At 35.2% G+C, this 14,459-nt stretch overlaps 1 protein-coding gene across 1 annotated transcript in view; it reads right to left on the bottom strand.

Moving 5' to 3' along the window:
* The window catches only part of LOC117317431 (la-related protein 4B-like), a gene marked incomplete at its 5' end in the record, with an annotated part of 63,676 nt that extends 61,883 nt beyond the window's left edge, over positions 1–1,793 (bottom strand). Inside the window, one exon of the mRNA XM_033872241.1 lies at positions 1,743–1,793. Within this exon, the coding sequence (XP_033728132.1) occupies positions 1,743–1,793 (51 nt within the window). The remainder of the gene's footprint in view (positions 1–1,742) is intronic.
* Positions 1,794–14,459: the final 12,666 nt, after the last annotated feature.

Here is a 14,459-nt window from a genome sequence, read left to right as displayed (position 1 = left end):
GAAATCGTATAGGCCACAACACAGAAAATTGAAGAAATTTCTGAGTTTTGGTGGGCCATTTTGGAAAATATGGGCCAAATGGCCCCATTTGCAAAAAGGCCCATGTCCAATCTCCAGAAAAATTAACAAATAGAGACAACTACGTATACTTAGACAATGTCAAGTTTCAATGCTGCACTTCTATTGATAAACATTACCAATAATATCCCTTAGTTTAGAAACCTAGAAATTAAAACATTGAGACCATTAATGGATGTGTTTTATTTAGATGATAAGATCCCTCCTAACTAGTAAGTGTATTGTGTAATATTACAAACTACAACCATCTTCGGATCAGGTTATTGATAAAAGGGTAGCTTGACCTACCTATGCGTGTATGGACACAGATGTAATCAAGTCGTATCACAAATACACTTTGATTCATTGATAAAAACCACTTCACAAGATCAAATCTCCAAAACAGTCTACTCGTGATGTCGCGGAGATACTAAATGTTGAACAGGTCGCATTCCAATTGATGGCAATAAATTAAATCACAAAATTTGAAGTCAAATTTAGAGATACAAATGCAACAGTGAACACATACAAGTCAGATTCTGATGACAACTGTCAAATGTTAATTAAATACACATACATACATAATGAAATTTATGAATGAAAATGGTGATGTTGCCAGATTTAAAGTCTGAATTTATGCATCAATCTATACAAATTTACTTAACTGTCAAAATTAATCCACGTAATGTGCAATAATGCTGATTTTCATAAAAAAAAAAAAAAACGAAAAAATAATTGAATATAATCCTGTCAGAGAACAGTAGATCCTAGTTGAGATCACTGTGAGTTAACTGCTAAATTTAGACATTTTTTAGCAAAACTTGCATCACACTGAATTCGTTAATTTCTAATTATTGAATATTTATCTATCGTTTAACACATACAACTTCGGAGCATTTGAAATATGCGAGAATAACGTATTTCTTGGCTGAGGTTAGAGGAGGGGAGTGTATCAATTGGCCCATCCACGAATCCCTACACTGGCAAGGACAAGGTCAGAATGTGTATGCCCATCAAGCCTGTTTATTAACATATTGCCTACGTGCAGTCCAGATGCATCGTCATATTCTATGCAAACATAACTTAGAATACATCTGCTTTGAAATCATATGAAGATTTACCTGCATTCGAACCATTTTAACAGTGTTTTAGGCTACAAATCTTCAAAAGCTTCTCAATTTAGGAAATACCATGGACGCCGCCATCTTGAAATGGCTGACGGACATATGAATTTCCGCTTTCCACGAGGAAAGCATGCTAGCTTATGTTTTGTGATTTATGATTTGCATATGACTTAATCAATAGAAGTAATCTTTTGATTGGAATAGATAGGTGTTGGAGTGATGTCTTGGTACTTGGACACCTCTCCGAGTCTGTCACCAAGGCCCATGGTCAAGTTGTTTCAAATGAACACGAGGGTTTTGAGCACTTTGATCAAGGCGGGTCACAACGCGTCCGACAGAAGGGATTTGACATAAAGACCACTTTAACACACTAATTTAGATATTGACACCTACAGTGTGTATATTTCTAGACATTGCCATAAGTAAAATATATCTCAAAATACAGAAATATGGTCAGAAATGAGAATTACACGTGACACTGCCACTACATTACACTGCAGAATATGGCGTCCAACTCGTGCCATGATTTCATTCGAATACACAAGCCACATTTTCACTTACTTTTCTGGCTGTAAACTCACTACGTGACAAAATCCTTGAAAAAAGCCGTTTTTAAGCCTTTCTCTACAACTGTATCAGTTGAACGTTGACGAAAATTTACAAGAAAACGCTGCCTTAGGAGACGAAAATGCAGTTCAATGCTATCAAGCAGGTTGGCCTATCTCCTCACTAGTCACATGGGCCGCTCATATCCAACATGGCAACCGCGATGTAGAAAACATGCAGGATACGAACAAAATAAACAAATATTTAAAACTGGGTGAATTTATTGCCCTAAACGTTCTGTAACCGTACAATAATAATAAATGATGATGAAAGCAATACATTTTTGGAGGTTTGAAGGAATTATGAGCGTGAAATTACGGATAGTATGCTATTTGGCGGGAGAGAGGCGGGCCATTGTGACGCACTGCGGTTGAGGTTCCTTAGGGAAACTTATTGGAAAACATGGCTTCCTGTGTAGTTCACGACGATTTCCTGAAAATTCTAGATCTTCTGCGATATTTGTGTTTAATACACCGCATTTATGTTACTGAATCAATTCTTAACCAGCCAATAACAGGACGATATGTTTTATTTACACGGCTTTAGCCTACGACGATAAATAATTATCAAGGTGCCCCTTGCTAAAAATTCTCAGGATTTGCTCGTGGGTCTTCAAACAAGAGAGATTATGCTAAATAATTTCCTATTCAACAATGCTACATTACTTACAGATATATATTCGAAATTGTAATGAATTGGCGTATGTCCGTCTTTAGATTTTGTGTAATTCTAACGTTATAACTGACTTCCTTTTATGGCAACTTGTCTCGTGTAGGGCCAAACACGAGGTTGATTGTACAATCACATAAGAGTTATCGTTCTTGCGGTAATTGGTATGCTTTCCATTATTTGGCCAGACCAGCGGATGTAAATCCCGCTAAATAAATAAACTTGGGTTGGTCTATCTCGTTAATGATTTTTTTTTTAATTTACGTTAGACAAGCCAAAGACTTATATATTATGTGATACATAAGTCTGGAGCGTATACAACACTTCCACTCTGATTAACTATAAAAGTACTATCGATGAACATCTTCATTATATATTAGCTATACAGTATATAATTAATATATAATGCATTTGGAGGGGGAGATTTCTATCACTGGAATATATCATTATGCTTGCTGACATTTTCCCTAGGCGACAAGATAGAGGACACACTGTATAGTACTACAATGGTCCGATCAGATTGTATACTTGTATGTCACTTATTGAAACGTTATACAACGATCAAAAATACATGTACATATAATGTATGTATTTTGCCCTGTGGCAATTCTGTCTGAGATATGTAGCTTTTATAGTGAGGTAAAGAGTTTAAGTAAAAAAAAAAAAATCTATTAGTCATAAAAAAAAACCTTTACCATGCAGTTTAAACATAGTGTGCGTTTTAGCTGAATGTTTGGACGTGTTACACGTAGGACACGTGTTACACGTAGGACATGTCAGAGGTTGAATCGACGAACAAGAACGAAATGCAATAGACGTGTTGGACTTCCTTTCCTTCCCATCATAGAGATTTATAGACATATATCATATGTGTGATATATAATACCAGAGACATATATCTTATGTGTGATATATAATACCAGTGACATATATAGACATATATCATATGTGTGATATATAATACCAGAGACATATATCATATGTGTGATATATACTACGTCTCTGTTCCCATACCAGAGGCGACTCTTACTAAAGTGCACTTCTCCAGCGAGTTTGTCTAAAACGTTTCAATTAAAAATCTATAACACAACTACATTTTTTTCATACGAGACCAGAGACGTGTATATCACGTGTGATATACATGTCTTTGACGAGACCAAGACCCGCAGTACACGTTCTGTGGACTTTAAATATATGGGCCCGACTTTCCTCTGACCCCAAAATAGACAGACATTTCTGGGGTAGTTAGGCCGCGCACTGTAACGCACTCAAGGGTGTTACTGTTGCTTGGAACCCCAATCAAAGACGAAAAAAAAAATAAAATACAAAAAAAAAAAGATGGTCGGACAGAAGACCCCCATGCTTTTTGCGACCGATCGGGGAATCGAACCCTGGTCGCTTAGGTGAAAGGCGAGCACATGACCACTGCGTCACCCTGCCCCACTAAATTATAGGATATTTAATTATAGTCCAAATTATTATGACTATCTACCTCTTTGATACCTAGGTATCGAACTACCGGATTATTTAGTCAACTATCATATATGTATATGATACTATAAATAAATAAAACAAATAAATAACAATAAAATACAGAAGACTTAATAACGTTACATATAGAATGAGGTGTGCAGCCAAACAAATGTGTTTTGGGTATAATAACCTTGCTTGTCTGTATACATAGTACGTTACTATTTTTGGCTGTTTAGTACGCTACGCTACGCTCCACTAGATAGACTATTCACATACTGATGTATACATGTACTTTTGCACATGTCTATGACGACTTAAAAGTTCACATTGTAGAAAGTCAAAAAGATGGGATATAGAGATAGGATGTGCTCTCCATTATCAGTTTTTTATGTATCGTGGTTGCTTTAACAAAAAAATCAAAATCCTATGGAATGCCGAAAGCGACATCGTCCTGGTTGCTTCAGACAGTATAAACATTAAGACGAACTCGGTCGCTTATGGAATTCCATAGATTCCTAGGGAGGCTTATAGTTCATCAAACAATTTCCACATTCGCATATTCATTACGACATTGTGATAGCTTCAACGAATTCTGCTCGTTAATTACGACGTCAGGTTTACATAGTATTTTGTCACTGTCTGTCGGAGAAGTCTCAACCAATCAGAAAACGGCAAAAATACAGTCACTGATAGAACAATTTGATTTAAAAACAATGAGGCCATCCTTAAATGACTTTAGCTGTTGATAGGATGTTAAACAGTACTAAACCAAACCAAATTCTTTTGACCATAGGTTGTACAGTTCTGTTCTTTCTTCGTAAAAGGGGCCACGACAGCAGTCGGTTAAATAGAGCGCCGGCCACATAATCTCGGGCGAAAATCCAAATGACGTAGTTCGGCGCTCCCTACCCGTGTCTGTTCGTGTTTCGCAGGAACTGAGAAACGGGTGAGTCTGTGCTGTCGTGGTTGTGTCCTTGGGCGAGATACTTTACCCGTATCGCTCTTGATGGCATGCAACGGGCCTTCCGTATGTTGTTAATTGATGTAGTCACCAACTACTACACGAGGAAACTCCACCTCAAAACGACATTGGCTGTTCACGGGGGTAAACACAGCAAGCAAACAAACACACTTTCTTCATACACATTGGATGTTGAAGTGTCGGCCACTTAAATAGTGTCCCCTGCTTCATTCCCTTGTTTTATCTTGTCTGGACCATCTATTAAAATGTCTTCTTACTTGCAAATTGACACTGGGAAGTGCAGCCATCCCCTTGTCCCCTTTTACAGTTATCGCCCCTTGTTTTTGTTGACCATTCTCTAACAATAGGTTTATAATACTTAACTCTGTATACATACACAGAACCTTAGGATGGAAGTGTTTCATATAAAACGCTGAACGCCTCTCTTATTTACACAGTTATCTCCCTTTGTTGTGTATCTCGCCTGTCCATAGGGCACGTGAGCTGAATGTCATCGTGGGGTGTCCTTCGTCCGAAATCAACTGTTCCCATTAGCATCTCATTAGCTTCTTCTCAATACATACGTAGTCCAGTGTAATGGCATTGAGCCAGTAGTTTGCCGGGGTGAAATTCGATAAAGTTTGTTCAAATATGTGACATTGACCTATTTTGATATCACATGGGCCGAATGTGCTTAATTTTCAATTAGATTCTGCTGAATAACAAAAACGCCATGGATTATGATGATAAAATTGTCATTATTTTGTATAATCGAAAGAAAGGGCATTAATTAATTTGATCCTCGTTTAAACTAAATTGTTTTCAAACGTCACATATATGACTCCAAGGAAGTCTTCCAACACAAAGCCTTTGTTACTGTAGAACAGATGGCAGATAAAAGTCCAGTGGACCTTAAGTTCTTCACTTCTTGACATACGGTCGGTATACTTAGTGCACTCATACATCTCAGAATGAGCGAGTCCCATGGCACACTTTTGAAGAAATCAAAGAACAATTAGCTTCATTGTTTTGAAGCATTTTTAATTGCTTATTTAAATTTCATCATTTTTTTCAAAACTTAATGTCTGACTTAAACTACGAGGTTATCCTTCATTTTAACAATCCATCCTCACGTGCTGTCTAAAGATGTTTTATTACACAATTTGAAAATTGAATTCGGTTATTGGCGACCGATTTGATATTTGTATATGCCTTGACATGGCGATAGGTTGGAGAGATATTCGTCTCTCCGTGAAGATATTTAGTATTAACATGTTTGTGCTCTGTGTATGTCTTTATAAAGGGGCAGACAACCCCGGAAATTTGACAAATTCCACATTATCGATACTGTCTCTCATATCATATCTAAATATATGTAATACGAACCTAGCATCTTCATATCCAGTGTTCATACGACCGTATTACTTATACCATGTAAATGTTTATATATTAAAGTGTAAAAATTCGCAATCTAATTAAAATATAGATGCTCATTCTCACTTCGTTACTAACATCTAACGACATCGCATTAGGGGGTCACGTTCTGGTGACCTTTGTTATCTCAATATTCCACTTTCAGGGCGAATTGTCAATGTTCCAATGTCCTCGATCTCACCCATTCGTTACATCGTGTATCTGAAGCTTACCTTTTCGGTACAGCATGTATATAGCTGTATACTTCGTTGGTCGAAATGACTTGAAACAGATTGACAGATTATGCAAGCTATACACTCGAGTCATGCTAATTCGCACATGTATACGAAATCCACTTCCAAGATTCTGTAAGTAGTAATTTGATTGGTTAATCCGAAAGGTCATCCTGACGTGACCCCTTATGCAATGCAGTTAGATATTCATGTAACGTTGTGAGAATGGGTGTATCTCTGAACGCCAATATTTTGAATTTACCTGTAGGGCAGTTTGTTTTGATAGCGATTAAAGTCTTTTCCCTAAAAGTAGTCTCAATGCCAACAGGTCATTTACCTGTTGATACTACCTGTAGGTGAAATTAAGGACTTATAATTAAATATCATATATTTATATGTATATCAAAAATATTTATTTTATTTGATATCTAGTTTCAAATTTAAAACGACAATACAATATTTTTTTCTTGAAAATTATCTCTATGTTCAAAATTATGATTTTATTTTATCTGATCAAAGTCTTAAAAAATCATTTATACTCATTTTTAAAATATATATACATTTGCATTTAGATAAATAAAATGTTTAACTCTCTCGTTGCAACATTAATTTCCATATAGGCATATGGATAATTTGAGTTAATTGAGACTAATTTCACTACTTTAGAAAGTTTTGTTAAATATTGATGATAATATATATACAGCTACATAAAAGTCTGCACAAACAGCAATATACCTGAAAATATAATTTCCCAAAACTTGAATGTTCCATTGTACAACCAGGTACACATTTAATAACTACTAATTACTACTTTGGTCGCATGTTATTTACTACCTCTCAATACAGGACTTGAAAATTTGACAAATTACAAAGAGTGATATTCATCTTCTATGTCACCAGAGCTGCAAACTCTACACAGACGTTCACTTATATCGACGAATTTCAATATTCAGAGTATTAGTTTAGTTTAAATCAATTTTATTGCATAATGGCAAATGGATTGGACAAAAGTTATGCAACTTACCAACGTCCTTTCCGTAACAAATGTGTATATACAATGTTTCACGTGACATAATTATTAAACTTTTTTTTTTAAACAAAAGGTTGGAAAATGTAAAGCAGCGAAATAGATTGTGAACACCAAGTATGATATAATGTTTATCGTTTATACATGCAAGAGGTTTCAGTGGCCCTGACGGCGCAAGTAAAACACTACTGTTCATACACTCCGATCCTTCTACTTTCTAAGAGTTCGTCACATCCTGTGCTTAGAAGCTTTCTCCAGTCTGACGTTGTCCATCTTTGATCACTCCATGGAATACCTAATTACTTAACCTTACTTCGCCGGCAGGACCACTGAAACACGATGCAGTCTATATATGTAATTTCATGATAAAGTAATATGATTTAAATGATACTTTAGGATACTTATGATATACTTATGGTGTTCGAAAAAGAGGTTTAGATTTATTAAAAAAAATAATTGAAAAGGGAGAAAACAGTAAGGAGAAAAAAGAAAGGAAGAAACATAAGAATAGCACTAACAACCCGGCTTTTGATACAAATGGTAGATATCTTATTAGTAGAAACAAGCAAGTAGATACTATATGTTGAATCTTTTGGAATCTAGAATAAACGTTTGTACAGACCTACAGATAAGAATATTATGGTTAGTGTCTAGATTTGGGTCCCCAGACAAAAGATGTTCTACGGTGATTCTGTTATACCAGTTCAAGGAATCAATCATTTTGTTACGGGACTGTTAATGGTTTTTACAGTGTAGGAAGAAGTGGGAAGAATTTTCGCAATAGTGTCCACAGTCACAGATAGCGTTTTCTGAAAGATGGGCTTTATGAAGGTCGTGCTTTAAAGACTACAGCGATTACGTAATTGACAATGTAAAATATTGGCTTTTCTTGAACCATATTCAAGGAATTGTTGAATTTGTGGTGGATTAGTATCTTGGTGAGTTAGAAAGGTCTTAAATTGTCTGATGGATTGCGATGATTTTGCTTCAGTTGGTAGGTTGTTCCAAGAATTAGTTGTGTTTGGGATAAAAGATGATTTTGTAATTTGCAGTCTATAGTAAGGATTTTGATAGTCATCTCTGTTTCTTAGGTTGTAGTTAGTATAGTTAGACACTGTGTGTGGGAGTAGGGACTTTAGGAAAGAAGGAGAGTTATCATTACGAATATTATAAAACATACACAATTTTCTATTTTTCCGTCTATCAGCTAACGACTGCCACCCTAGTTCACTATATATAAACTCTTTCTTAGTAAAGATAGGTAAACCGGTTATGATTCGACCAGCTTCGAACTGCATATTCTCAAGTTTGTTAGTTAAAGTGGCATTACAGTTGTCCCATACTTCAGAGGCATACTCAAAAAGTGGTCTAATAAAAACAAGGTATATTTTTTCTAAATTTTTCCTTTTTAAAATGTATTTTAATTTTCGTAAAGTTGCTATGTATTTTATGGTTCTGTTTATATTGTCTTCGATATGGGTATTCCAGGTACCGCCACTGTTAAGGACTACACCTAGATGTTTGTGACTGGTTACAATAGGGATCGGCGTGTTATCGAAAAGAAATTTAGGGTTAGAAGGAATTGCGGTATTAGAAATCATGATTATTTCCGTTTTAGTGGGATTGAAAGTCATTAACCATTTTTTCGACCAGAGATTCATTTGTTCCATGTCAAAGTTTATTACCTGTTCAACATCGAGTAAATTTTTGGAAGAGTGTGTTAGTGCGGTGTCGTCGGCAAATAGTCTTGTAACAGAAAGTAGTGTGTTGGAGATATCATTAATATAAACCAGGAAGAGAAGTGGCCCTAATACTGATCCCTGAGGAACTCCAGCTTTTATGGATAATTGTGAAGAAATAGAATTTTGCAGTACAACTGATTGACGCCTGTTTGTTAAGTAATTTTTTATCCAATCCAGAAGTTTGTCTTTTATCCCATATTTTTCTAGTTTTATTAAGAGACCCTTATGCCAAACTCTGTCGAAAGCTTTAGAAAAGTCACAAAAAACAATAGCAGTATATTCATGATTCTCCAGAGCAAGAAGTATGTTGTGATATAATTCGATTAGTTGGTGAGTAGTAGAGTGGTTAGGTAGGAAGCCAGACTGTAAGTTATAGATAAGTTCATTACTAAAAAGATAGTTGTAGATGTGCTTATGGACAATGCGTTCAAATAGTTTTCCAAGACAGCTAAGAATTGAGATGGGTCTATAGTTATTAGCAAGTTCAGGTTCACCTTTTTTGAAAATGGGAGTGACATAGGCAAGCTTCCATGATTCGGGAAATACAGAAGTACGAAGAGATTCGTTGAATATAAGAGTAAGCGGCGCAACTATTTCCGGGGTAAGTATTTTTAACATCTTATGGCTAATACCGTCGGGACCAGCGGCTTTGTTAGTATCTAGAGTATTGATAGTATCAGACACTTCTTGTTCAGTTATAATTATTTCGGAAAGGGATGTGTCAGTCTGGGTTTCAAAGTAGGGTGTATCATCATCGGGGTTGTCCAGGTTAGAAACAGATTGAAAAAAGTTGTTAAGAATATTTGATTTTTCAAAGTTGTCTGAAGTAAGGCAGTTAGTTGTTGGATTTAGCAAAGGAGGAAGATCAGAGATTGTATTACCTTTCAGCAGCATGCGCATTAGTTTCCAATAAGTTCTAGGGTTAGCTGACTTATCATTTATTTGTCCATCAATATTAAGAGTATTCGCTGATGAACGTATTCTACTCAAAGCAATTATTGTACGTTTTGGTATATATATTTGGTAAATGACCTGCTGGCATTGAGACTACTTTTAGGGGGAAAAAAGAAAGAATTAATGACCAGGCCTCTCAGACATTGTTTAACTCATTACATATGTCGAGTAAATGTGATCTATACAAACATATGGTTAATAAAGTAACACTGCAATTCTACCTCACCAAATCATTACCAAGTCAATTGAGAAAAATGATAACAAAATTGAGACTTTCAGCACACAATCTAGCTATAGAATCAGGAAGGTATAAGAATATTCCCAGGTGTCATAGGTATTGCATTAACTGTAATTCTTTAGAAGTTGAGGATGAATTTCATTTTTTACTCGTATGTCAAAAATATTCAACTCTTAGAGGAAAATATATAAAGAAATATTTTTGGAAAAAACCTTCAGTCTTCAAAGTAATAGAATTACTGAACACAAATAGTCATAAAGAATTGAATTTGCGAGGAAAATTTTTCAAAGAAGCTTTTAGTTGCAGAATTGTGTAAATATACTCGGTTTGTGTAGGTGTTGAGTTTTGATGTAACACGTTATTGCATAATAGTGTACTAATAATTGTTGAACCTCCCGTTGTCCGTCTGTCGTGTTTACCAAATGGTATTATCTGACACTTTTTTTTTCCCATGTCTCTCTGACTGACTGTTATAAAAGTTCTCCTAGAATCCTTATTCTGTAACAGTGTATTATAATTAGTATCAATTCTGTGATTGGGCGCAGCCCTTGTAAGATTAAGTGGTTACAATGTATTTTTTGCTGATGTTGCCAGTAGACAATATGGTTGATTAATATTCCTCATAATATAGTACATGTTGGTAAATCGGTTTCCGTATTTAATTATAATAAGTCAATTACGTTCTGTAATTTTATTATAATACATGCTGTATTCATATATATATATATATACATATAAATATAAATGTATATTAATTTATGTACTGATGGGTCATAGACCTATAGTCAATAAATGAATTGAATAAATGAATTGAAATTGAATTGAATTATTGTACGTTTTGGTATATATTTGGTAAATGACCTGTTGGCATTGAGACTACTTTTAGGGAAAAGACTATAATCGCTATCAAAACAAACTGTCCTACAGGTAAATTCAAAATGTAGGCGTTCAGAGAAAACCCCCTGTGAATGACCATCTAGATTTAATTAGATTGTAAAAATTCGCAGTGCCAAATTCAAATTGGTTTATTTCTCTTTTCATAACATAATGCATAGAGAAAACGTATTTACAATATTATATACAATCATTATTCGTGTAGTGTTCGTTTGTAGATATACAGCACTTTCATAATATACATAACTTGTTTTAAGGAGGACAAATAATATTATTGATTATTCTTATAAATGTACACAATTTTTTAAGTGTTTTTATATTAGTAGCATTCATAAGTTCATTAAATTTAATTACATTCGGTCGTAACCAAAAATACTTGTCTATATACAAATTTCTTTCTGTAGCTAAATTTGTACATTCAAGTAAGTAATGAAATTCATCACCAATCTGTTGACTAATGCAATGTGGACATTTTCTATCAATATATTCAATCTGGTGCCATCTGCCTCTTTCAACAATAAATTTATGATTAGTTGTTCGAAATTTACAAAGAGTGATCCTGTCTTTATCATCTAAAATATCTAAACAATCTTCAAAATTAAAATTATTTTTAAAAATTCTATAACATATAGATTTTGATGAGTTATTAACATCACTCTCCCAGTTCTGTAAGTACTGGTCATTTAGTCTTAGCTTAATAACATGTCTAATCCATACAGGATTACATTCGGATGTAAACTGGTTATTCCATAAATAGCTCATTCCACATTGGTTAAGTATAGATTTAACAAAACTGACATATGTAACAGGCCTATGCCAACTACAGGTACAGAAAATTAACAATATCGGAACCAAATTGAAAAAAAAAAAATCGTTTATACTTTACTAATGCATTTGTACGTACGATTTTATTATTTTCTATATTTGTACATTTGTACATACGTTTTTTTTCCTATATTTGTACATACGATTTTATTATTTTCCATATTTGTACATACTATTGTATTATTTCTATATTTGTACATACGATTTTTATATTTTCACATTGTCAACTATAGGTATAGAAAAATAATAAAATCGGAAACAAATTGAAAAAAAATCGCTTATGCTTTACTAATATATTGGTACATACAATATTATTATTTTCTATATTTGTACATGCGATTTTATCATTTTTTCTATATTTGTACAAACGATTTTATTATTTTCTATTTTTGTACATACGATTTTATATTATTTTCTCTATATTTGTACATACGGTTTTATCTTTTTTTTCTACATTTTGTACATACGATTTTATTATATTTTTTTTTTCTATATTTGTAAATACGATTCTATATGATTTTTTCTATATATGGTACATACGATCTTATCATTTTTTTTAAATATTAGTACATACGATTCATTGATTGTCCCTATAGAATGCAATAATGAACAAACAAAAAAATCCTAATATGTGAACAACACTGCCGTAAGCGCTAACCTCCGTCGTCGGACCAACCCCGCCAGTCTAATGGGAAGCGACGGAATTGTCCCCCGAGGCGGATAATGATGACATATTGATAGCTGATCTATATCTGATCCCGCTATAAATCGTACTGTACGATATACCGCTATGTAGTACTTACGTGGGGCATCGTATAAAGTACACGTGTTGTCCAATATACTGCTGTATCTACTGCGGTATCGCACACTGTACAGATGGTGTACCACATACTTTACCGTATACTGTACACGTGTTGTACCGTACACCGTACATGTGTTGTACCGTACACTATACACGTGTTTTGCCGTACAGATCGTGTACCACATACTTTACACATGCTGTACCGTATACTGTACACGTGTTGTATCGTAAACCGTACAAGAGTTGTACCGTACACTATACACGTATTGTACCGTTTACTGTACACGTGTTGTACCGTACGCCGTACACGTGTTGTAACGTATACTGTACACGTGTTGTACCGTGCATGGTACATGTGGTGTATCGTATATTGTACAGATGTTGAACCGTATAATGTACACGTCTTGTACTAACGTTTTGTACCGTACATGGTACATGTTTTGTACCTTACACCGTACACGTGCTGTACCGTATACTAAACACGTGTTGTAACGTATACTGAACACGTGTTGTACCATATACTATACACGTGTTGTACCGTATACTGTGTACGTGTTGTACCGTAAGAGCGTTGTACCGTAACACGTGTTGTAACGGACGAGTGTTGTACCGTACACGTGTTGTACCATATACTGTTCACGTGTTGTACCGTACACGTGTTGTACCGTGCGTGTGTTGTACTGTACACGTGTTGTACCGTATACTGTGAACGTGTTGTACCGTGCGAGTGTTGTACCTTACACGTGATGTACCGTATTTTGTACGTCTTGTCCCATATACTTTGCACGTGTGTTACCGTACACGTGTTGTACCATATACTGTACACGTGTTGTACCGTATACTGTGCACGTGTTGTACCGTGCGTGTGTTGTACTGTACACGTGTTGTACCGTATACTGTGAACGTGTTGTACCGTGCGAGTGTTGTACCTTACATGTGATGTACCGTATTATGTACACGTCTTGTCCCATATACTTTGCACGTGTGTTACCATACACGTGTTGTACCGTATACTGTGCACGTGTTGTACCGTATACTGTGCACGTGTTGTACCGTATACTGTGCACGTGTTGTACCGTACACGTATTATACCGTACACGTGTTGTACCGTACACGTGTTGTGCCTTACACGTGCTGTACCATACACATGTTGTTACAGACGAGTGTTATACCGTACACGTGTTGTACCGTACACGTGTTGTGCCTTACACGTGCTGTACCATACACATGTTGTTACAGACGAGTGTTGTACCGTACACGTGTTTTAACGTACACGTGTTGTACCGTACACGTGTTGCATAGTACACGTGTTGTACCGTGCCCTGTATAAGTGCGGTACTGTATAATGTAAGATACGACTGTTCTTATACACTAGAGTGATTCCAAATTCATTTTATCAATCTGAGAGCTCTGCTAATATCTCTATACAGTATAAACTCAA

Source organism: Pecten maximus, chromosome 19 (genome assembly GCF_902652985.1).
Source record: "Pecten maximus chromosome 19, xPecMax1.1, whole genome shotgun sequence".
Lineage (NCBI taxonomy): Eukaryota > Metazoa > Mollusca > Bivalvia > Pectinida > Pectinidae > Pecten > Pecten maximus.
The sequence above is the reverse complement of the archived record's forward strand: the minus strand, read 5'-3'. Positions and strand labels throughout refer to the sequence as shown.